The 26,253-nt window shown below is 37.5% G+C and overlaps 1 protein-coding gene across 2 annotated transcripts; it reads right to left on the bottom strand.

Moving 5' to 3' along the window:
- Positions 1–502: 502 nt before the first annotated feature.
- HCFC2 (host cell factor C2) lies at positions 503–25,242 on the bottom strand. 2 transcript variants are annotated; one of them, XM_032782408.2, is made up of 16 exons: positions 25,048–25,242; positions 22,577–22,725; positions 22,049–22,209; positions 19,418–19,626; positions 18,735–18,819; positions 16,361–16,464; positions 13,789–13,977; positions 12,667–12,846; positions 10,858–10,907; positions 9,627–9,786; positions 8,679–8,879; positions 7,021–7,097; positions 6,068–6,208; positions 5,705–5,890; positions 4,441–4,726; positions 503–3,569 (listed from the first exon to the last, which is right to left on the bottom strand). In XM_032782408.2, the coding sequence occupies exons 1-16, from the start codon at positions 25,217–25,219 to the stop codon at positions 3,544–3,546; spliced, it is 2,376 nt and encodes a 791-aa protein (XP_032638299.2). In that variant the 5' UTR covers positions 25,220–25,242; the 3' UTR covers positions 503–3,543. The 2 variants fall into 2 exon arrangements, with proteins under 2 accessions (XP_032638299.2, XP_074924930.1); XM_075068829.1 differs by having other exon boundaries at positions 503–3,226; positions 25,048–25,230.
- Positions 25,243–26,253: the final 1,011 nt, after the last annotated feature.

A 26,253-nucleotide genomic window follows, 5' to 3' on the forward strand; every position in this document is an offset into this window, starting at 1 on the left:
ATCATAACACCTAAGGTTTGTTAATAATCAAAAATAAAGGTATTTTAATCTTAATTGCAGAATGTGCACTTATTGAACATCTGCTGTTCACTGGGAAACAAATGTTTCTTATATAAGAATGAAGAATTCTATTTTGTGAAGTATTTTGCTTTCAATAAATGACAACCTCAGACTTTGGTTATTTCAGTCATGACTAGGAAGAAGAAACAAAGACTTTTTAATTTACTCATATTTGATCAGTCTTTCCTTATCCATCCAATTTTCTTTGGGACAGGCAGAAGAGACACATTTGAATAGTCCAGAAATTTCTTAATTTAAAATTGTTCTGGGGAAAGGTAATGTTAACATTCATGTCTGTATCATGAACGTGCCCTCCTTCCCTGTACTGCTTAAAGCAAATTCTTAAGTTTAAAAACTAAAAGAACAAAATCTTTAGGAAGCCTCTAACCTTTGAAATTTGTACACAGGTAGTTCTCAATTTAAAGTACTGACACACAACTCATTTTATAGGACAACCACTTTATTACAAAGAATAAACAATGCTTTGAAATAAGATATATTCAACCTTTTTTCATCGTACAAAACATCAATTTTCTTTGCAGAGATCACTGAAGTAACAGGCCATAAAACTATAACCACCTCAAATCAACCACCCTGAAATATCTGTTAACAATAGTATCGTTAACTGTATCTCCAAAGTTTCTGGCTTGGTCATCATGTGCTCTACTTCAAACTATATTAGAAGATATTGCTATAATTACTTTAAACACCAAAATGTTGGTTCTCATTCATTTTTTTTTTCAAATTTCACAAAAACATTCTTAAGTTGTTGCAATATCTGCTACAGCTAGCATAAAACTTTTCTACTTGTATAGTCAGAACTTTCATGAAAAGTCTATCAAACCCCTTGAAATTTCTACAAAACTGATATTGTATTCTGATTAATGTGGGTGTTTCGTTTGCATGCATTTTAACAATGACAAATATGGAATAATGAGGACTTCTGATGCAGTTTCTCAAACAGCTAATTTCAATTGTATTTCAAATAAATTTAAAAACTGGAACAGACATCTCAGTATATTTGTCCAATATTTAGTTTATAAACAAATAAAATGTTTCCCTAAGATGAAACTTAGGTGGGATTTAGACATTTTGCAAGTACAGTTCTGAGAAGCAGACCTCAATGTGCATTTTCACAGTGTATAACGTAATTTAATTTTAAAGTAAAACTGCAGAGCATGGAACAGGAGATTTGCATATATTCACTATTCAAACATTACCCAACTGGGATAACGGAAGAGAGTGAAAACTTACATAAAGCCAGCTGTAAGTACACTTACAAAGAAATCATATTTTGATTGAACACACCACAGTTTTACCTTTGGTCATCGTGACACACTCTTTAAAAAATAAAATGTGCAAAGTATATGAAACCAAGTGCAAAAACTCCATCCATGGACGTACCCAACAGATTTTATTCTTAAATAATATCACTACAATCACAGCTACCAACCAACAAAAACCATAAACGTCCTCTAAAGGCATCTTTTACAGTACTAATAAGAAAAGCAAAGTTATACTTTTGTAGTTACAGCCTGCTTGTAAGTGGAGATTTTAGTTACTGGGTAGTGTCAAGGTCATAACTGATGATGTAGACTGTTATACTAATGTTTTAAAGCCCATTTTACTTTGTCTGCAGGAAAAAACCCTATAAAAAATTAATGATGTGAATACTCAGCTTCAAATGAATCTGTTGAAATCAACACTATATGCACACTTTTTTTCTTGTCAGGTTTTCTATTGTTATGAGTAGAACTATTTATACGACACTCTTATGTCACAATCAATTCTACAACAAAGATTTGTAAAGTTCCCAGTGCTTTTACATGGCATCACAGATTGTGGCTGTGTTAAGGCTGTATCAGCACTTCCATTATAAACCCTGACTTTTAGAAGTCTAAAGTTTGGCCATAAAATCTCCTTCAGCATATTTGGGTTAGCCAATCTTTTCTTGAGAATCTTTCACCAAATATCTATGCCCCCATTAATAACTAAGCCAAAACAAACAGGCAAATCTATTCTTAATTTTTAAGATTACATATTTACAGTGCATGTTCTTAACACAAATATAAGGGGGAAAGGCAAGTAATTCCACCTTGATGTATATTCTTTTGGCATTGAGGGAAAAATGTAAAGTGCAAAGTATAAACTTCATTGCACATGTGCAGTAACTCATTTTATAAACATTCTTATTAGATGCCTCAAAATCTATTCACCTAGTGGCCTCACACAATTCAGCCATTTTACTCTACACTTTGGTAAACAAATGATTTTTAAAAAATAAATAGCATCAAAATGTTTATATTTGTTCTAATACTGTGAACAAACATTTTCTTTAGCACAGGAATGGATCAACCTATTCCTAACAGCGGTGCTTTTTGAGCTAAATAGCTATCTAATTAATGAAAAATGACTGATAGGTAAATAAGAGTATTGAACTGATCGCTTTATCTGTAAATTCTACCAATCAAGCAGTTATGAAGACTAATTGGAATAAATATGTAATAAGAATTAGCATACAATATGTGCAAAACTGCTTACCATGTATTTTAACTTTGGTTAAATTTTTAGATTAAAATATTACAGAAATGTTATTGAAGCAACACAAGCGATTAAACATAAGAATGAGGTACATTAAATTCTTATTAGTGCAAAAAGCAAGTATATGCTGGAAGCAAAGCATATGGGTTTAAAAAAAACGGATGAATCCTCATGAAGGGTTTAATAGTAGACCAGAGAGGTCTCTTTGTAAACATTAAGAATATTTACAGATTTAAGATTTGTACAACTTCAAAAGGATAATCCCAACTGATAGTAGTGCATTTACATTACATTTATATTTTTCAAAACAGAAGTGACTAAGTTTCCTAGTATTTGTATATCTTCAGGGAATGCCTTTAAAGATTAAAATATGTTACAAATAGTAGAAAAATCATTTCTTTACAAAAAGTATATATATTAAAATATTCTATACATTTTAAGATACCATAATAAATGGAAATGTTCGCCTTGCACTCAGATACCACAGTGATGAATGTGGTTTAAGAACTTCAACTGAACAGAGATCGTGAGGCTTTACAAAGTTATCTGTGCAATAACATTTCAGCACAGGCAATCTCCACGAAATCTTTGAAAACTGGCACAAGTGGCAGATAATCTTGTGCACCTGCAATGGTAACAAATTTTAATTCTGCTTCAAGTGTCAATTTCAGATTTAAAAGACAGTGATAGTTAAAACTTTAATTGTCAAAATGGTTGTTGATAGAAGATAGTCAGTATCTAATTATTTATCTTCACTATAAGAATTTCCATATATGGTAGTTCAACCTGAGCAAGGCTGCATAATGCTGATGTTCAAAATGTAAAAAAAAGTGTTTCTATAAATTTAAGATAAAAACAATGCAAAAATAAAATATTTGGAGGATTTACAAAATATTACAAATGTTAAACACTACATTCATCACTTGACATATTATGGTGCTTCTATTTTGAACTTGATGTTTTCATTTCTGTGAAAAGAAGGAGACACTATTATCTATATGAAGTCATGGAACGTTTAAGTGGTCTGACACGTTCAAACAGACCATATTCTTGATATTTCAGTATATAGATTGAGAGTTCTGGCAATAAAGTAGGGCTGGAATAGTAAACACCAAACTGAACTCTTCTACACTGTCTTCCCCCATATTAGAGAAACAGTTTTCAAGTGTGGACTATCGTGTTTTCTAATTGCTCACCTTTGGTTTGAGCCCTGCAATTGTTTTACTGGTTTAAATGTAAAGGCTAGAAAACAATAACGAGTGGCTCATTGTCCTAATAAGCCAAGACACTAACACAATTTCAGAAATCTTAAGAGAAAGCAGTGATTTCACTGCCCTTACTGGAAGTGAACAAAATCAGGGCACCTCATACAGAGGCAACAAATAACTCTCCGATTAAAGAAGAGAAAAAAGGACAGAAGGAACCAATCAAAACAGTGGATGCTACTAGGTTAGTTGGCAGTATCAGCAGGACAAAAATGTTGAAGTTGAAATGAAGCTTATTAGAATCTAAAGTTTGGCTGGGTTCTTGCTGTTAATGTATACCTATGAGGTGAACTGGTATAATGATTCAGTATTTTTTTTTTTTTTTATTTTTTTTTTTTTACTTTTCAGCTTTTACTTGCATCCAAATTAATAGAACAAGTTGTCTGAAAGTTTTAAGCAGAACTTAAATTAATGACCAAGTGTTTTTAGAAACTGTACAGATCATTCAGGCAGAAGAGACTTCCTCATGCCTGCTGCTGAGGAAAAATTGACTCAACAGAAAAATGGTTTGATAAATAGTTTTCTCATAGTGCAGATAAATCCCATTTAACGCTACATTTGGTATCCACTTTACCTTGAAGCCATCGAACTTGTGTGGCTGGTCCGTATCCTCTCTCATTCTTTGCAGAAATCCTGAACACTATAGCAGGTCTGGAGGTGTAATCAACATGGGCATTTGAAAGCTGTGCAGCAGTCACTATACATGATGTTTTAAGACCACAGTATATTTTCATAAATACAAGTTGATTTGGGTTTTCATGTACTTGTGTGGTACGAATAGCTAAGTAGGCTGAATATTCCAAGATATTTCCAGAAGGTGAAACAGGTGGCTCCCATGAAAGATGAATACAGTCTACATTCTGGAGAAAAATTTGAAACATTATAGTATCACAATGTGTTGATACTCAACTGTAAATTAAGCTCATTACATAAAGTTCCGTTACCATTTAAGTCTGTTTATACTCTACAGAGAATGAAAAGGCACATTCTTACTCAGACTATCAGTCCTTATGTTTGTTCTGAGTCACAGCTGCTTACCTTACTTACAAAAGAATTTACTACCTTTTACTCTTGATAGCAAGTCTGAGCTAAAACAGGCACAGAATACAGAAAACTTCTACTTTGGCTTATGCAAAACAAAGCAGAACGAACACTGTGATTCCAGATGTACAAATAGATATCTTGGAGGGAATGAGGTTGTGTAAGTGTAAATAATGGAAGAAACTATTTAAAATGTACTAGTGGTAATATAACATGAGCCAGAAAAAGCAGAGACTGATTTTCAGATCCTGAGTGGAATTTGTTGGGCTGGCAGTTTAACAAACAAACTAAACAAAAAAACCCCATTTTTATTTGTAAATGAACCAATTTAACAGAATCATTGAGACACAAATTTCAATGTCATTTTAAGAACTTCTCAGTGACCAACATTTTGACATGATTACTGCCTGATTTATGAAAAACATTCTAAATCACCACCATTCTTTGGATCTTTTAACATCTTGTTGTCAGGCCTTTTCTTTTAGGCTGCAAGCACCTCAGGACAGTGACAGTTTAACACAACACTAGACAAAGTCTGTACTGAAAAGTATTTGTTACCTGGTAATATTTTCATCAACACCTCTCTCTCTCAATGTTAAGTGTCTGAATGTGGTTCTCAACAAGAAGGCCACACGCAAAAAAAAGTGTTACAGCACATAGAATTTACCCATCAACTTTTGACGTTATATGTTAAGACAGTTTTTTTTTTTTTAAGTAAAAATCCCAGAAATTACCAGATTAGGTTTGGGAGACAACACAACACTACACAAAACTGAAATCCTAACCAGCTCTCTCACCTTGGTGATTCTGACTGTTGAAGGTGCCCCAGGAAAACCCGGAATGCAGGTTTTAAATTCACTGACTTTACTGAAAGGACCGACACCACAGCCATTAATTGCAGCAACCCTGAACCTGTACACAGTGCCTGGAAAGAGATCCTGTTTCTTAAGTAAACTGTAGTCTGGGACATCTGCATTTTCCACCTGAAAATTTAAATAATGCAAAATTCAAATAAATAAGTTTACCTGTAAAACACTGAAAAAAAAATTAACACCTAACCTAATAGATTAGCAGGTGGAAATTCCCAAACCTTTAGTCTCAACCTGTTAATATACATGGGCAACACATTCCAAAATTAAGAACACACAAATAGCGCTTACCTTGTTGGAGATGCTTGATTTTTCTTCTGGCAACAAAAAGTACTGGCCCACCAAAGCAGTGCTGCTTTTAAAAATTCCCACATCGTACCACTGTCGTTCTCTTGTTTTCACTGTTGCAATCTGCCTTAGTGGAGTAGTTTTCTAATGTTTGAGGAACACATTTTATAGACCACCCATACTTTAACATAACATAAAAAAGTCACATTTCACAAAACTAAAATGTATGAAAAAAAGAACTCCAGTAAGTTACACTTTGTTGTACTTCAAAAGAACAAATATACATTTACTACTCAAATGCAGTTAAAATACTGAGTGGTTAAACTTGTTAAAAACACTGGTACTTCCAAACACGTAAGGTGGAAGGTATGCAGATAGTATGTGCCAAGATGTTAGTAAAATATCTATTTGAAATACAAATTGACTGATGCTCTGATACCACTTCTAAGAGTACTGCCCCAGAAAAGAGGTTCTTCTAGGAAGGACATTAGAATTTTTGTTACCTCTAAAGGGGCAAGTAGTTCTATATTAGCTCATCTCAGAATTCAAGAGGAACTTAAATTATCTATAGGTTTGAAACTATGCAGTATGCAAGACTACATACTTCTATTTTAATCAAAGTACTAATTACAGAATGCATTTATTACGTATACCAGCTATATGCACATAGTTGTACTATGCTGAGTGATAAGAAACTACACTTGAAATGTAGTTAAATTTCCTCCCACCTTTCCTGAGTAATTGTTTCATTTACACTCTCTCAAACCAAACTGTTTGCAACACAGCTCATTTTTTGAGACTGGATACAATGTATAATTTTCATCTGTACCATTCACTGCAACCTACTAAGCAATGCATCATGTTATTCTTTCAAACAAAATATAACTACCAGGAGGGGCCTGAGACTAAGAACAGATGTAATTATTCGTTTTTGTTATGCAATGTCACATACTTACAGATAAGTGCACAGTCGAGTTATTTGTGTGACCAGTGCTGACCTTGGTTGAAGGCATTATAAAAGTAGTTTCAGCAACTAGAAACAAGAATTATATTAAAAACGTTAGCTGACATAAAACAATTGACATGTAAAGACAAACTCCACAGCTTATAAAATCTGTAAATGGATTTCAGTGAGAAGTGTCTCTTGAAAAAGTCTATTCAGTATTTCAGATAGTTTGGTAAGTTTTACATGCAGTGCTATTTACAACCTGACAATTTTAATAGCTTTTTTAAACTAACTGTTGGTTTTAAATTTACAGAACAACTCTTAAGAGTGGACCTACACAATTCTAAGGCAGTGGCATTATTAACAGTTACGGCTTAAAGTCGTATATAAATTCTGTTTACACCAGTACTGAACTGTACACAAATAAATCAGACTGGGGCAGAAATTTCCCACACAGTATGAACCACCTAAATTTTAAATCTAGGCAATGAATAATTTTAGATGTATTGTTCATGTATAAGGCTAAGATTTTGTCATGGTTATTTTTAGTAAAGTCATAGACGGGTCACATGCAATAGAAATTCATGGAAGCCTGTAACCTGTCCCTGACTTTTTACTAAAAATAACCGTGACAAAATGGGGAGGGAGGGAGGGTGGTCCAGCACCCACAGCTACTGCGGCTCCGGGGTCCCCCCCCCCGCTGCTCCTGAGAGCGCCAGGGTTCCCCCGGGCTGGCGGAGAGTGCTAGAGTCCCCCCACCGGCTAACAGCTCCAGCTGTCACCCCAGGTCTGAAGTGGAAAATGTCACAGAAGTCTTTAGAAGTCATATAACCTGAGCCTTACTCATGCATATCCGTACAGATCATGTGAGAACTCTAAACAAGGAATACAGCAAAATAATACATTTTTTAAATAACCCACCAATTGGAAGAGAAAACAAACAAACTAATTCACTATGTTATAATAATTTTATTCAAGATTCAGACAAATCTAATTATTCCATTTGTATTCTGTGCTTACATGTCAAATTTTTAGAATAGTGCTTGTGTATGCAAGACAACACCAGGAAAGGGTCAGCCAGTAATTACTGCTCCTAGGTGATGGCAAATATTGCATATTCGCTTTCATCAATTAATTTTGTATCGGTATTATTTATATATTGAGTTTACATAACCTGCTCATTTCAGACATTTCAATCATACATTATGACATGGTCAGTCTAAAATAATAAATTTGGTTAATTTAATTTAATCTAATCTGTGGTATGAGGCTTCCAATTTGGAAAGAAATTAAGATGATCTGAGGTCACCACTTGAATATACTGCCTTTGAAGCCAGAAAAAACACTGGAGAGAGCAAATGTGCACTGGCACCAAAGTTGGTGACTACCATTATCTAAAAGGTGGATATCCTGTCAATTTATAATGAACATCTGTAGCAATTTTCACCCACACAAATCAAAATGGTTTACAAAAGGTGTATAAGGATTATCCTCATTTTAAAGTAAGACCAGGGCAGAGCTCTTTCAGCTTGCCCAATATCATCAATGCCTGAACCATTATTTCAATCCCAGCCACTATTCAAAGATGACAAATTCCCACCACACTAGAAGTTGGATGGCCTTAGATAAATATGGCTCAAAATACAGTATGTGAAACGCATTTCAAACCTTCAGATTTTGAACTGAATGTTGTTAGTGAAGTTTCATCTTTAACAACTGCCCCATTTGTACTTGATGACTCAGTTTTAACAGCCTGCTGGGTTACCATAGTTTGTGTGCTGGAGACAGTACTGGATACAGAAGCATCAGGATTTACAGTTCGTATGTCCAAGTCATGTAATTCAGCTACATTTGCTGAAGTCTGAGGACCTGCAATACGGAATGGAAAATATTAATTCGACTTCAATATTGATGTCAACTGATAAATATCAGCTTAATCTAGTTGTTTTTTAGTCCGATATATGAACTGATGCTAGCCAGAGTCACACTAGAACAAGTCTGGTTAGATCCCTGCCATACACCAACTGTGGTGTTATTTAATTAATATCAATTTCTCCCCCATAACAGTTGATATATTTACACAAAACACAAAAATACCTAACTACAGACAGGTACATGAAATGCTTCTTAGTTCCTTGATTGATAAAATAGGTCCATCTGATTAAATTCTGTTATTCTGCAAAGCATTAAATCTGGGAGGTAAAAATTTTAACATTGATCAGAAAGCAATTGCTAGCAACCTTGAAATCCTAAATTTTTGCCAGTGCATGCAATTTAAGTGACTAGGAATATTATAAACTGTAGAAGTTAGTTTCTAGGTTGATACTTGGTATGCCAATTTTCAACCTGTAGCAACAGATCTCTCTCTTGTAGAGAGCTGTTTATAGCCAGTATTTGTCATCATAATGACAGAACCGAAAACTTTATTCCTCTTAAAGCACAATAAACGAGGCACAAATTATGGTTTCATCTTTCCCCACTGTTATAAATATGTACAGTAACAAATACTTTGTGAAAGGCTTAACTTTTTAAAAACACTCAAATATTCTCACTTTGCTATATTTGCAAGATTTTTAACTCCAACTTTTCTTTAGTCTCTACTGAATAAACTCTTACCTAAAGTGCATGCTGGCAAAAGTGAGGGGGCATTTGACTCTTTGAATCCTCTAGAATCTAGATGGTTTTTCTTTGTAGCTTCTTGTGTAGTAATGTTTTCAGGTTCAGTAATATTTTCTTTAGCTTCTAGTTTTAGTAATGAATTAGATGTAACTTGTACCTAGCCAAAAAGAAAGCAATTGTTTGTTTATAATAAAATTGTTAAAGTTTACAATTTGAGCTGCAAACATTGCAAGGACATGTTTGTTCATAAAACCTTTCCACTGGAATTTCAAATAAAGATGGAAGTAATTAAACTTGTAAAACAAGCTTTTCACAAAGTCTAAATTTGATCTGATAGTGTCCTTGTAACATTCAAAGCTCTGTTTTGGAGACCGCTGGTATTCTTAAACAGAAGTGCACATTAAAAGTTATCATGTACATTTAGTTTATTTGCAAATAATCACAAAGTACAATTATGCAGGCTCAACTATATTCCAAAAAAGATTAAAGAAATTTTATTAGAAATCCCACCTCCATACTCATATCAACAGGCTTCCTGCAAGAAACTATAGCATTATTAAAGAAAACTTGTATTTCATTAAGATCCCCAATTATTCTTGAGGAACAAGTTGTAGTCTTTAAGTGTCTTCAATTTTTGATTCCACACAAGTTTGTCTGTTTTAAGAGGCCTTAAACAGTTCTGACCGAATCTAGATTTTTGAAAGTTTAAGTCTTTTTCACCAGAATCTCTCTTTTAATGACCCTTCTTTTCCTGGTAACAGGGCATATGGGAAGTCAGCTACACACACACATTGTTTTTCACATATTTCCAATGGCCATATTAGGAGTCAGCTGCTACTGACAGGCTTCCAAACACCATATTAGGAGCCTGCTACAAAGAAAGGAATTTCACCAAGGCTGTAAATAAAGTAGCATATCCTCTCTGCATCCCTGTACCCATTTTGCTGGGGCTCTGATGATGGAGATTTTCTTCTTGATATCAGACTGTCAGCTACCATAAAGTATTCAAAGCAACTGCAACTTCCCTCTTGTATAATCAGCAATGGCTTTTCAAGATGCTTCATTCAATCAGGAAGTGAGGTAGCATCATTAGAACAAAAGTAATGGAACTAAGCAGTAAATTTAAGCTTAAAAATATTTCAGACTCTTAAAATTGGCAAATTAGGGTGGGAAGTGAGACCATCACTAAAACATTGTCCTGATTTGAGAATCTTCAGTTTACACTTACATTATTAGGAACCATGTGATTTGTTTGGCTGTGAAGATCCAACTTGATTCCTGGAGGAAGGATGATAGTCAATGATTATAGACTTTGCTGTTGAGTAGAACCACCTTACAGGTAAACAAAAACAAACACCCATTGATTCTATGAAGCATTAAAATGCTTTATATGGAGTCTATTTTATCCCAGTGAGCGAGCGCCAGAGCAGTATGAAGGCGCTTTTGTGTAAATGAGAATCAGACCCTTTGTCTTACTGTCAAAATCACTGTTTCTAGTTACAGTTTCATTTCAGAAATAGTGCTACAGTAAGAGCAAACAAAATCAATGGAAATCCTTTTCCCACTACCTTCTCCTTCGAGTCACATACAAATAGGATTTTAAACTTACCTTTGAATTCATTTCCCACTACTTCATGTACTGGCCAAAGTTGCAGCTAGGTTTCAGGATATCAGATAGCAAAGTACAAAATCCATTCAGAGTATTGTATTTTCCAGCCTCATATCAAGGCTCATGAAGTTCTAGCTTACATCAAGGAACCACTCCACCATTCAGCCAACTCAGGCCTGGTCTACACTACGTGTTTAAACCGATTTTAGCAGCATTAAACCAATTTAACTGCACACCCGTCCACACTACGAGGCCCTTTATATCAATATAAAGGGCTCTTTAAATCGGTTTCTGTACTCCTCCCCAAAGAGAGGAGTAGTGTTAAAATCGGTATTACCATATTGGATTAGGGTTAGTGTGGCCGCAAATTGAAGGTATTGGCCGGGCAGTATCCCACAGGCACCACTGTGACGCTCTGGAAGCAATCTGGAAAGCGATGCAGCGCACAGGTAAACAGAAAAGCCGAAACTTTGAATTTACATTTCCTGTTCACCCCGGGACTCTGATCAGCATGGGTGGCCATAGCAGTCCCAAAAAAAAAAGGCTCAGCATGGACCGTATAACAGCAGGAGCACTGGATCTGATGCGTATGGGACATCTGTTCTATAAAGCTCCGTTACTAGAAGACAAATGCCAAATGCGTTTGAAAAAATCTCCAGGCTACACAGTGCCTGGTGACAATCGAACGTGAAGACAAAAATCAAATGGACGCTCATGGAAGGAGGTAGGACTGAGAATCCAGCTATCCCACAGTCCCAGCAGTTCAAAAAGTATTTGATTCTTGCTGAGCTCTAGTCTGTAGGTTTCAAAAAAACAAAAAAAAAAAAAAAAAAAAAAAAAAAAAAGCTAACGGGCTCTCAGGTTGGTGCTATGGCGTCTGCAGGCAAAGCCAGGAAAAGGGCACGAAATGATTGTTTGCCATTGCTCCTGAGGAAGGAATGACTGCACGATATTCTCCAGAAACCTGCACCACAATGATTTTTGCGCCGATTCAGCGGGGGCCTTCAACCAGAATTCAAGGTCGGGGGAGACTGCGGGAACTATGGGATAGCTACGGAATAGCTACCCACAGTGCAACGCTCCGGAAATCGACGCTAGCCTCGGACCATGGACGCACCCGCCGAATTAATGTGCTTAGTGTGGCCGCGTGCACTCGACTTTATACAATCTGTTTTATAAAACCGGTTTATGTAAAATCGGAATAATCCCGTAGTGTAGACGTACCCTCAGGGTCAGGAAGCACAAGGGCAGTTTAAAACCAGATTTTCAACTCGAGTTGCAGTGTGTGCACTCCCTAGGATTGCCAAGGATTTGGGTCTTTATCTTACATATTTAACTATCTATTTTAAAATTAATGTATCTGTGTAAATATCTACAGGAATCTCTGTAGGAATGTAGTTTCATCTAAGGGAAATATTGCAGTATTACCTTGTGAATTCAGCAGAGCAGTCTCAGGAACCACAATTCCACCAGTCACTGTAGGCACTGGGGAGTCAGCATTTAACTGAAGAAGATACCCTTCAACTGTAGGAACTTCATCCCATTTTACTTGAAAAGAATTAGTTGTAGCTCTGATCAGCTGTACCTGTGATGGTGCTGGCGGTTTCTCTAAAAGACATCAATTAAATACAACTGGAAAGTTTAAAGTTGCTCTTTCATTGCAGTTCAAATGATTTGGGTAATGACAGTACATCAACGGTTCTCATTTCTCTAAAATACATATGGCATAGGCCACATGACAAAAATCATTTTTCAAAAAGGTTATAAAATAAAGCCAGAAAACACTAAAATTGTCTCTCAAGTGTCATACAAGGCACATTTTTTCAAGTCTCATGCTTTTTCTTACTTATTTGGCAGCAGAAAAACCAACGGAGGTTTTAGGTTGCATATGCAGAGGCATCACTTCAAAGATTACGGAAAACAGAGACTCCCTAGACAGCTTTATTGAGAATGCACCCAGAAGACTGGTCTAAGTATCTCTAGCACTGACTGCAATTGGACAGAATTCAATGAAAATGGCTAAGCAGCAGAAAATGATCTATGAGAAAATGCGAGAATATTATGGTTTCATTAAGCAACTAAAGGAGGAACACAACCTTTTACAAGTACCTGAATTGTGCAAACATCAAGTATAGCAATTGTTTAGCGTGGTGAACGCGGTAGGAGCAACAACAAAGTGAAATTAAGGCAAATTTGAAGTGCACATCAGGGAAAAAACACAAAACCCACTTACAAATGTTTAGATAATATGCCCTCTAGCATCTTGTACTCAAGAATCTTAGAGGTGTTTTACTGAATTTAGCCTCATAAAACCTCTTTGCAGGCCTGTGGAATTTGAGGACTGTGAAATAGATCGTTTTTAGTAGAAAACCATAATAATAATCTTTAAATGCAACAACACTGAAGTAATATTTTACTAGAAAAATCTGAGATTTAAAAGTTCAATGAATTTGCTATAGACTAAAACTTCTGAGTAGGTATGATGCCAAGTTTCTATACTGTAATAAGATGTAGAACATATTATAGTACTTCTATTATGTTCTTACACACCTGTATCTAAATACCAAAGATCCTTGCAGCAAACTTGATTGTTCCAAGCTTTTCTGTAACCATCTCTACCACTCCAGATGTACAGACGAGTGCCGACAGCCACAGCACAGTGCCCAGCTCTTGGCCCGGGTAACAAGTTCTTTCTGTCTTCCTGACAATCTGAGATTAGAGCTATCCATTCCATGGTATCTAGTAAGTGAAAATTGAAATAATCAGTACCATTCAATAAGTGTTTTCAAAACAATAAATACAGATAATAATCCACCGAACTAGTCAAAGGGAAAGTGATCATCTATGAGAATATATACATGTTTATAATTACTCGTCTGAATCATTAATGTTTCCAATATTCTCTAACCTCAGAAGTTAAACCAGATATCATCTACAGTGCAGGCAAGTCATTTGATCCCACACTCAAACTGATTTGTATCATATATGATCAATTAAATTTTTTTGCCAGAAGACAAATTTGTAGAAGCCATTTTCCCGATCTTTGGTTGCATCATGTGGAAACGCAGAGTAAAAAGGTATGGGTCCTATGGTAGTTCAGTGTACATAAGTAAAAGGATCCTGGCAAAAACCCTGTCTTATACTACAGGAATATAACTGAATACAGAACCTAATGTGGAGTTACCCGGGCATTGTTCTATATTTACAATGCTGCTGAATGTTTATAACTAGGGCTGTTGATTAATCGCAGTTAACTCACCTGATTAACTCAAAAAAAATAATTGCAATTACAAAAATAATCATGATTAATTGAAATTTTAATTGCACTGTAAAATAGAATGCCAACTGAAATTTATTAAATATTTTGGATTTTTTCTTCATTTTCATATATATTGTATTCTGTCGTAATTTAAATCAAAGAGTATATTTTTGCTTACAAATATTTTCACTGTGAAAATGATAAACAAAAGAAATAGTATTTTTCAATTCACCTCATACAAGTACTGTAGTGCACTCTTTGTCATGAAAGTGCAACTTACAAATGTAGATTTTTTTTGTTACATGACTGCACTCAAACAGAACAATGTAAAACTTCAGATCCTACAAGTCCATTCAGTCCTATTTCTTGTTCAGCCAATCGCTAAGACAAACAAGTTTTTTTTACATTTAAGGGAGATAATGCTGCCCTCTTATTTACAATGTCACCAGAAAGTGAGAACAGGCATTTGCATGACACTTTTGTAGCCAGCATTGCAAGGTATTTACGTGTCATATATGCTAAACATTCGTATACACCTTCATGCTTTGGCACCGTTCCTGAGGACATGCTTCCATGCTGATGACACTCATTAAAAAACTAAGTGTTAATTACATTTACGGCTGAACGCCTTGGGGGAGAATTGCATGTCCCCTGCTCTATTTTACCTGCATTCTGCTATATATTTCCTGTTACAGCAGTCTCGGATGATGACCAGGCACATGTTGTTCATTTTAAGAACACTTTCACTGCATATTTCACCAAACGCAAAGAATGTACCAATGTGACATTTCTACAGATAGCTACAGCACTCAACCCAGGGTTTAAGAATCTGACGTGCCTTCCAAAATCTGAGAGGGACTAGGTGTGGCACATGCTTTCAGAAGCCTTAAAACCGTAACACTCTGATGTGGAAACTACAGACTCCAATCCACCAAAAAATAATCAGTCTTCCGCTTGTGGCATGATAATGAAGATGTGTCGGTCCACACTGCTTTGGATTGTTATCAAGCAGAACCCATCATCAGCACGGACACATCTTCAGGACTGGTGGTTGACGCATGAAAGGACATATGAATTTTTAGCACATCTGGCATGTAAATACCTTGCAATAACAGCTACAACACTGCCATGAGAACACCTGTTCTCACTTTCAGGTAACATTGTAAAACAATAAGCAGGCAGCCTTATCTCCTGCAAATGTAAAAAGAACTTGTTTGTCTAAGTGAGTGGCTGAGCAAGAAGTGGGACTGAGTGGACTTACATGTGCTAAAATTTTTACATTGTTTTATTTCTGAATGCAAGTTTTTTTGTACATAATTCTAAATTTGTAAGTTTAACTTTTATGATAAAGAGACTGGACTACAGTACTCATATTAGGTGAACTGAAAAATACCTATTTCTTTTGTTTTTTTACAGTGCAAATACTTGTAATCAAAAATAAACATTAAGTGAGCACTACACACTTTGTATTCTGTGTTGTAATTGAAATCAGTATATTTGAAAATGCAGAAAACATCCAAAAATGTTTAAATAAATGGCATTCTATTGTTTAACAATGCAATTAATCGTGCAATTAATTTTTTTTTAAATCGCACGCTTAATTGCAATTAATTTTTTTTAATCGCTTGACAGCCCTATTTACAACATGACATCTATTATCCAGAAAGTATTTTTCCTGAATTAAATGTGCATCCAGCTCAATGGGGAGCTTGAGTGTAAAACATGTGCCAGGTAGGATGTGAAACTCGTGTCTAGTTCTAAAGTCACCTAAAAATATTTTTTTCAGACTTTACTCAGAGGTTTAGATCTGTTAAAACAAGTGTTCAGTGTATCATTATCAACAAGAAGGGCAGAAATACTAACCCAAATTTAGATAAGAAAATGAACTGGTGCACTTCCATTCACCATCATGAGCAGAAATCTCATCCTCCACAGTCTGTGGAACCCAGCCACCAAAAATATACATTCTAAAAATAAGGGAAGAGGGAGGGGGGAAAAAAGACAAAAGCTAATTAACAACATTCCCAGGCCTGTTGCATCATTTCATCTCATTATATACTCTACGACAAAACAGAATATTTACAGGATTTTAGTGTCTCAATCATAGTTTACAAGAGTTTGTTTATGTCTCACGTCTCTTTCTAATCGGTGCTGTTACAGGTCTACAGCTATCAAGCTGTGAGCAAAATAACTATGAGAAATATTCCACATTATGCACCAGGACACTTCAGAAATATGCCAGAGGTGTATTAATTTTGTATTCTCAATAAAGGCATCTGAAACGGCTAGATATTTAGAAGTTAAACATTTACACAGAACTTCTACAGCCCTTCCATGTATTATTCACAACAGACCATTTTAAAAGACTGTCAGATATCAGAATTAGAAACGTGTCATATGAAATACAATCTGATAACATTTTTTAGGAATAATAAAAATCAGAAGTTGTGATCTTGTCTCAGAGGGCACTCTTCTTCTTCCCCCACCCCATATATACAACCTGTAAGGTGATTAAATTGGAAGCAAGTGTATTTACTTTGTTAAAGCTATCTGACAGACTGAGTTATGCTAGCTGGAAGAAAAGCAATCTAGAGCAGCAGTTCTCAATCAGGGATACACAAACCCCTGGGAGTACTCAGAGGTCTTCCAGGGGTACAGCAACTCATCTACATATTTGCCTAGTTTTACACAAGTGACATAAAAAGCGCTGGCGAGGTCAGTACAAACTAAAATTTCACACAACTTGTTTATACTGCTATATATACACTATACACTGAAATGCAAGTACGATATTTATATTTCAATTGATTTATTTTATAATTTAATGGGCAAAACGAGAAAGTAAGCAATTTGTCAGTAATAGTGGCTGTGACACTTTCATATTTTTATATCCAATTTTGTAAGCAAGATGAAACTTGGGGTACGCAAGAAAATCAGACTCCTGAAAGGGATACAGTAGTCTGGAAAGGTTGAGAGCCACTGATCTAGAGAGTAATACACAGCAATTTTCCAGGTTTTAGGTGTTATTTTGTATAGTTAATCAAAGGGACTAGGGAAAGAATTAGATACATGCATGACTCAGTCTAATTAAATGATTCAGGACACAGAATTCAGTTTTGTTGATGGAAGTTTATGGGGCTGGGGGGAGGATGCGTGTGGGGGTGCATGCGTGTGTATATTTCCACAGCACTTTGATGGCCTATGAAATGAAAGGGTACAAGTAATGATCAAGCTCTACCTCTCCCCCTAAATTATTAGCAGCAGTATTGCCTGGAAAAATCTATCCAAGCTAAATGTTATTTATACTACTAAGTAACTTTTTTTAAAAAAAAAATATCACTCTAAAGTTTACCATTTCAATATACACTTCCCCCTCCTTCCCTACTCTCACTCAGTATCTGGAATGTTTCTCTCTCCCTTTTTTCTTCAACTCCAGTATATTACAATATTGAAGTCCCTACAAAGCTATAGAATGACCCATCTTTCAGATGATTGTATGTGTTACCATATGTTCAAATATTACACAACCCTGTTTTATGGATTATCATTATGCAATTGCAAAAGCGCATGGGTGGTTATTTACATATATTAAAAGCTGTCTCTATTTTTGAGTTTTTGAAATTTGTTAAATGTTATGGCTTGAGGTGAAAAGCTGTGAATACAGAAGACTATGTACCTACTATCTATCTATCCACCAACAAAGAGATCTGAGAAATTACCAACCAGCAGCTCGTCTCCACTAGAATTAGAAGGATGCGTTGGGCATATTTGGGGCATGTACTCCGGATGCCAATATGCAGGCTCCCACATGATGCTGTTAAGTGGAAGCCAACAGGTGTGAGGAAACGAGGGTGGCCAAAAGAAACCTTAAGACTACCCTTTAGCAGGGAGGGCAGAAGAGTTGATTTCAACACCACAGAGCAGATGGAAGCAGCAGCTAATGACAGAGAGGAATGGAAGAGACTGGTTTCTGCCCTGTGCGCCAACATTGGTGTGAGAAGAATGTAATAATAATAGTAATAATATTAAAATTCACTAACAGCCTTAATTTAGATGATGACATATTGCTATCCCCATAGATTCCACAAAGGCACAACATCTGAAAGAGCATTCCACAAGGCCAAAACTATTTATGTTGGACAGTGGTGGGTAAGGGTAATCCAGTACAGAAACACTATATCATCATTCTCCTACTTGGTGTACCTTTCTATAGTTGAGCTTTTAACAACAGACATACTTGTTTCCTATTACATTGGCTGTATGGAGACTGCGAGGAAGTGGCACCATCCCCTTAGTTTCTGGTCTTGACCAGGTCATTGTTTCTTTAAAAAAAAATAATAAGATGATAGCATTTCAGTAAAGTAATAAATATATCCTATATAGCTATTTGTGCATATCGCTTCCTAGATTTCAGGAAATACTGTGCATGTACCTACTATTAATTAGATTTTAACAAAGCAGGAAGGTAGCCCCTCCCTTTCAAGCTAATATCTATATTCATATTTACACAGTTTAAGAACTTCACACTAAAATGATGTTTATGTTGACTGTCCTTTTCAGATTTATATAACAGGTTGACAAACCTCTTTACCAATTTGAAATTGAGATTATAATCCCAATTTCACTAAGGCTAATCAGTTTTTAATTATTTTAGTAAGATTATTTAAGATATCCTAGTAAAATCAAAGATCTCAGTGTGCAAGTGAATGTTGCAGCATGTTAGTGGTAAAGGCAATACAGTTATAGAAATCGGACACATCTTGTCCCACTGAATAAAATGACATTAAGACTATACAGTGGATGGTCATTAAATTATGTGTTAACTGCGCTTATATTTCATATAAATGATTGTCATAGGGTTTCACTTTTCCTCAACATCAGATATGCACTTAAGCTGATTCACACATTGACTGAACTCACCTATGTCAAGCTCCCAAAGGTCATTAAGTCGACAGCCACACATCCCTCCAAAAATATACATCTTTGGATTTCCCAAATCTTTTCTGCAATACACAATGGCTGTGTGGGATTCTCGAGGAGAAGGCAAGATCCCTTTGGTCATTGGAATGCTCCAGCCTATGACTCCAGAACCATGTTGCAGCTCCAGTTCATAGAAATCATTTAAATATCTAGTGCAGTATTAGGAAGATATTGAAAAATATAACCGAAGGATTATAAAAAGGGAACACTGCTGAGGGTCTAAAATTCCCCTCTTTAAGTTGTTGTTTTTGGTTTTTTTCCCTCAAAATGTTATCACAGCAGAGGGCTATAATGATTTTATTTTTTACAGTACCCATCAAACATTTGATGGTAGGGGCTCTACAAACAGAATAAAAAACTCCACAAAATAGCATTCTTTTCAAACACAGGCAAACAGGAGGAAGATCCAATTTATAAAAGGGAAGCTAAATGCAGGACCAATATTCATTCTAAAGAAAGGTTTTAAAAATACTGAGATATTTAAATATAACGAGGAACAAAATATGGAATGGTACATCGAAGAAAGTCTGCTTTCATACCACCTTTGACATATGGCATTCCACAAAAAAACCATATTCAAAAGTGACACCAAGATTCTTAGCATGATTCACTACATCTGAACAAATTTCCTCAGCAACGGAAGAGCTGCTTGCTAAACCGTAAATGATAAATACACTATGGTATGGTGCATCAGCAGAATATGAGCAGAATGCCCTCGTGTTGGACAGTGAAGGGGGAATTCACCACTTATTGCTGAATTAAACAAAATCCACTTATTGTAAAATATCAGAGGGGTAGCCGTGTTAGTCTGGATCTGTAAAAAGCAACGAGTCCTGTGGCACCTTAAAGACTAACAGATGTATCAGAGCATAAGCTTTCATGGGTGAATACCCACTTCGTCAGATGTGTTTGATGAAGTGGGTATTCACCCACGAAAGTTTATGCTCCGATACATCCGTTAGTCTTTAAGGTGCCACAGGACTCATTGTTGCTTTCCACTTATAGTAAGTTACTTTTAGAGAACTGTGAGTTCTGATACTTGTTTCAGTCAAATCTTGTTTAATAGGGAGAATAGAGTTTTGGCACTTTACTGCAGTTAGCCAGTAGCTAGCTGGGGGAAAAGAGGGGAGTGTTTTCAGCTTTGATATCCTATGTGTGTTGATTTAAAATGAACTGTACTTTGAAGTGTTTGTAAATGCAGCACATTCCATGGTTCTCTGCAACATCCTAATGAACAAATCTTCCAACCCAAATCCACTGAAGCAGGAAAAGTCATGTGAACTTCAATTAATTTAAATTAAAAATACTAATAGCATGCCAAAGCACTGTATAAAGGTATATATGGGTATGTCTATTATGAAAGTAAACACCTGTGGCTGGTCCATATCAGCTGAATCGTGCTTGTGGGTCTCAGGCTAAGGGATTGTTTAACAGCAGTGTAGACATTTGGGCTTGGGCTGGAGCTCAGGCTTTGGAATCCCCCCAGCTTGCAGGGTGCCAGAGCCCAAGCTCCAGTCTGAGCCCAGGCACCTACATCACAATTAAACAGCCCTGAGCCTGAGCCCCAGTCAGTTGATGTGAGTGTTTAATTGCAGTGTAGACGTACCCAATAAGGTCATCTGATGTTTCTCCAACAGGAGATTGAAGGAGAGTGACTACTGTTCAGAAATTTAGTAGCTAGTCCTGGAATTCTGCAAAACCTCAGTCTATTTATTCAGGTTCCACTGCAAATATGTCAGAGATTCTAGCCCAGGGGTGGGTAAACTTTTTGGCCTTAGGGCCACAGCGGGGTTTCAAAACTGTATGGAGGGCAGGTGTAGTATTAAATTGCTCCCTGTAGGAATGTGCCACTTACGGAGCCTCAGGACTGGCTGCCATAGGTAGTACACTGTAAGTAGCACATTCCTGTGGGGAGCAATTTAATACACTACAACTCCCATGCCTATCCAACTACCCTAACCCTGACTGTCCCCAAGGACCCCCTGCCCCTTATCCAACCTCAGGACTGGCAGCCATAAGTACCACATTCCTATGGGGAGCAATTTAATACACTACAACTCCCATGCCTATCCAACTACCCTAACCCTGACTGTCCCCAAGGACCCCCTGCCCCTTATCCAACCTCAGGACTGGCAGCCATAAGTACCACATTCCTATGGGGAGCAATTTAATACACTACATCTGGTGGCTCTCACAGCTGCGTTGCCTGGCAGGAGCTCTCAGGCCCGCCACCCAAAGCGCTGGTGGCACAGTGATCCGAGGCTGCAGGGGAGGGGCTGGGGGCTAGCCTCCCCAGCAGGGAACTCAAGGGCTTGGCAGGACTGTCCTGCGGGTCATAGTTTTCCCACTTCTGTTCTAGCCAGTTCTTCCTGCAACAAGCCTAATGGGAAGACTACAGCAAAGCCCCGTTAGTGTACAAAGGCTATCTAACGTGCCTTCTAGTAATTCCAGCACTTTACCATCTCGGACATGAAAAAAATTTCTTCTTCATTGAACAGTTTGGAAGCTTTTTTGGTTTGTGGCATGTTACAGCTATTATTTATATATTTTGATTAAACCCAATCAGCATACCTGGGAATGTTATTGTTTGAATCTTCACTTTCATTTGCCAGGCCACCAAATAAATAACACTTGTTACCATATAAAGAAAAGCTATGGCCAAGTCGAGGACAAGGTAGTGAACCAATAGATGGAGGCTGAGGTTTTACTTTTTTCCACAGCCATCGACTTGCCTTATAGGGGAGGAAAAAAGAAAAAAAAGACAATCAATAAATGTAATTTGAGAGTCAAGATAACATCATCATGGACTATTCTTTGCATATTTTCTGTATAATCTTTAGTGGAATATTAATTTATTGACTAGCTCCTGATACCCTCCTAAATCAAACAGGAATAAAGCTAAGTAACAATTGATAATAAATTAACGATGAAGTAAAACCTAATTACAATGCTTATCTACACCAGCTTTCTAAGAGTCGCAGCCTGCTAGATCATTGCAAACTAAATGTATTTGTTTACTTAAATAAAAGCGGAATCTTTTAGAAAAATGGATAAATGCAGCAATCTTTAAAACCGAAAGGTCTTCGTTGTGTTTCTTACCTGTAATTCATATAAATCATTACTGTATCTTCCATATTCAACCATTCCTCCAAACACTAATATTCTGGTACCATCACAGACAAACCCATGTGCTGCACAGCCTGGAGGAATATCTCCTCTAACAGCAGGAAGAAACCACTGATTTGTAGCTATAGTATAAAAAAAAATATTTTTTAAAACACCCACAGAGTGAATTGATGCTCTTTTAACAACTCTGCCATCAAAAGACGGACACATAAGACACACTTTTTATTCTTTACTGACTGTAGGTGGCTCTGAATGGGAAAGGATAACAATAAAGAGGTTATAAAATAAAAAGCAAGTCAATTGATGGAAACAACAACACATCAATCACTGCTCTGTGAAACAGATGTTACTGAACATAAACTCTGGCAAGTCAAGTGTAAAAGTATAATTAGTCAGGCCAAAAAACAAACTGCAGAGCAACTAGCAAACAGTAAAAATTTTAAGCACATCAGAAACAGGAAGCCAGCCAAACAATCGGCGGAGCTACTGGATGATCAAGATGCTAAAGAAGCACTCAAGGAAGACAAAGCCATTGCGGCCAAGTTAAATTAATTCTTTGGATCAGACTTCACTGTAGAGGATGTGAGGGAAATTCCCATATCTAAGACATTCTTTTTGGTGACAAATCTGTGGAACTGTCCCAGATCAAGCATACAAGGTTAAAGTGGGTAACTGTCATGCCCAAGCTCACACAACAGTAATAGTTCTGGCTTCCTATACAGTTATACTAAGTTCTAGATCACACCCTCTATGTCCCTGTCGACACTAGAGAACCTTTTGAAAAAAATTCCCATTATTGCCAACACCAGTTCAGATTAATCGAATTTAGCAATACTCAGAGTTTTAGTGAAAATGTAGTTTCTGTTACTAACACTGTTTTCAGCACTATGTCATCTAACCCTGCTATCACAAAGTTTAACTAGACTGGTGCAGAAACTGAATTAATGTTAACAATGCAGGGAATTCTTCACAATTATCCTTGGAGAAGACATGGCCCAGGTAACTAGTAGAAGTCTCTCACACTAGTCAACTCACTGACTTCCACAGACTCTTTCCAAAGAAAAGACATCTTTCTACTGTCAATGAAATAAAAGTCAAAGTCACATACACTTTTACTACCATACAGTGTTTTAAAGGGACACAGTAAATTTGACATCTAGTCAGTGTTAAAAAGTTTCATTATATTTACCCCTACCAGGAATACATGTACATTTGAATTTTCTAATTGTAAATATTTCTCTCCCTTTTGGCTATCAGATTCCCCCCTCCCCCACACACACTCTCTCGCACACAATAGGGGAAACTATTAAACGAATTCTACAAGAAATACAGTAAATACACAAAGTAAAATGTAAATAACACATTCCCCAATCTCTTGTATTATTTATAACAATATAGTAGATTAGGACATTTTAAAAAGTGGGGGGTTTAAACTGACTGCATATGTTAAAGTGTAGCAAAGTCCTATTTGCAAGCTGGTGTGGCAAAATTTTCCTCAGAAGAGAACCTAACTTTTCTCTTAATGGGCTACCTTCAAAATCTTTTCATAATCCCTGACCAGCTAAAATGCTTTCACAAAAATCATACCACTTTTTTTTGCTATTTGTATATGTTTCTAGAGTACTTGCATTTAGAGAGGTAAAATGATGGTATAGCTCTCATTTTCTCAACTTGGATGTCCTTTAATTATTATCGCAACCAGCAGTAGCAAAAATTGATTCGTACGGAACAGTGTGCTTATTCCCCATCATATGTCACACACTGAAATTCTACACAACTACCCCAGTCGGATGGGATTCTGTGCAATAAGTGTTCCACCATTTAATCTTTCATGAATAAAATTAGTCTTCAGGAGTGGTTATCTGGAAAAACTCCCAATGCAGCCACATTCACTTTTCTAACCCAGATCTATTTCTCTTCATATGCAGCACCTTGGGCTGCGCCCAGAAGGAACAAGTGGAACTTGGAGGAGGAAGGAGAGACAAGAGGAATAAGCTGCTCTCCAGTTGCTCAACAGGCACCTTCGCGGTCAATTCCATCCAACCCTCCCTAGCTAAACAAGAGGGTGTGACAGAATCACACCTGGGGACTTAACTTCCTTTGCCTTAGAAGGGGGAGTAAATCCAGTCTCGGCGTTCAAATAATGGCCAGCGGGACCCAAATCTAGGGAAGATTTTTCTCTCAGTGGCCTGCAGCCCACACAACAGCAGCTGCCGCCAGACACTTAGGGCTACAAACCGGAGTCCCACGGAAATCAGCGGAGCAGAAACAGGAAATATCCCTCCCACCCCGTCACCCACATCCGCCCCCTCACACAGGCGCACCCCCACGCACCCCCTGCACCCGTGCTTATGGCTCCCTCGGGAGCTCCGCTCAGCCGCAGCGCGCCCGGCCCGGCCGTGGCGGCTGCCCCGGACCCTCCCGCAGCCGGCCGCGCCCCGTACCCGTGTTGTAGACGTGCAGCTCGTCGGCGATGCCCTCGTTGCCGCCCCCGAAGATGATCACCAGCTCGCGGATGGCCACGGCGCGGTGCCCGTGACGGGAGCGGGGCACCGGCCCGGTGGAGGAAGGGACCCGCCTCCAGCTCAGCGCAACAGCGGCGGCGGCCGCCGCCATTTTGGCGCCACTCCTACAATGCACCGCGCGGGCAAAGGGTGGCCGCGTGTGTGGGAAGAGGCGGGGCTTGGACTCCGCGCGCAGCAGCAGCAGCACTAAGGGAACGTCCCTTGGGTTAGGTCAGACAGACGCCAGCGTAGCGTGTGTGGCGGGAAACTGCTTCCTGTAGCAATTAGTGATAGGTGGTGGGTTGTAAGAAACCCCCGTTGTAAAATACTGCTACCTGCAGTAGTAAATTCCTATAGAGAGCAACTTGTCCCCTGCACTCACGGTAGGGGAAAGTATTATCATTAGGAAGCCTGGATAACAATCTTGGTAGAGCATTAGGCTCTTAATCTGTTGTCTCCCTCCTGAGCTAATGGTTAAAAATTGGCATGCTCACTGCTGTGGGCTGGGTTTGATTCCCAGTTAGGGAAGGTTGACTTTATATTTAAAAAAAAAACAAACCTTAGTTACAGAGAGGGATAGCTCAGTGGTTTAAGCCTTAGCTTACTAAATCCAAGGTTGTGAGCTCAGTCCTTGAGGAGGCCATTTAGGGATCTGGGACAAAAATCTGTCTGGGGATTGGTCTGGCTTTGAGCAGAGAGTTAGAATAGATAACATCCTGAGGTCCCTTCCAACCCTGACATTCTATGGTCATAGGGCTAGTGCAAGGATATTTTTCACCCCAGGCAAAACTTCCACCTTGCACATCAGTTAATTGAAGGGCAAATCTCAACAAGCCTTTATAGACTCCAGGGGCAAACCATGCCCAGCAGCTGCTCCCCAGACCAGGTTCCCCACCCCTGGAGGGTAAGCAGTCCCCCCACCAAGCATATCTTTCCTATGCGGTGATATAGTTTGCTCATGCTGTTAATCTCTTTGAAAAATTGCCAACTGTCTTCAATTGCTTTTCCCCATAGACTTGCTTCCCATGGGATGTTACCTACCAGATTCCTGAGTTTGCTAGTCTGCCTCCTTGAAATCCATTATCTTTATTGTACTGTTCTCCCTTCTACCATTCCTTAGAATCATGAACTCTACCATTTCATGGT

Source organism: Chelonoidis abingdonii, chromosome 1, assembly GCF_003597395.2.
Source record: "Chelonoidis abingdonii isolate Lonesome George chromosome 1, CheloAbing_2.0, whole genome shotgun sequence".
In the NCBI taxonomy this organism is placed as follows: domain Eukaryota; kingdom Metazoa; phylum Chordata; order Testudines; family Testudinidae; genus Chelonoidis; species Chelonoidis abingdonii.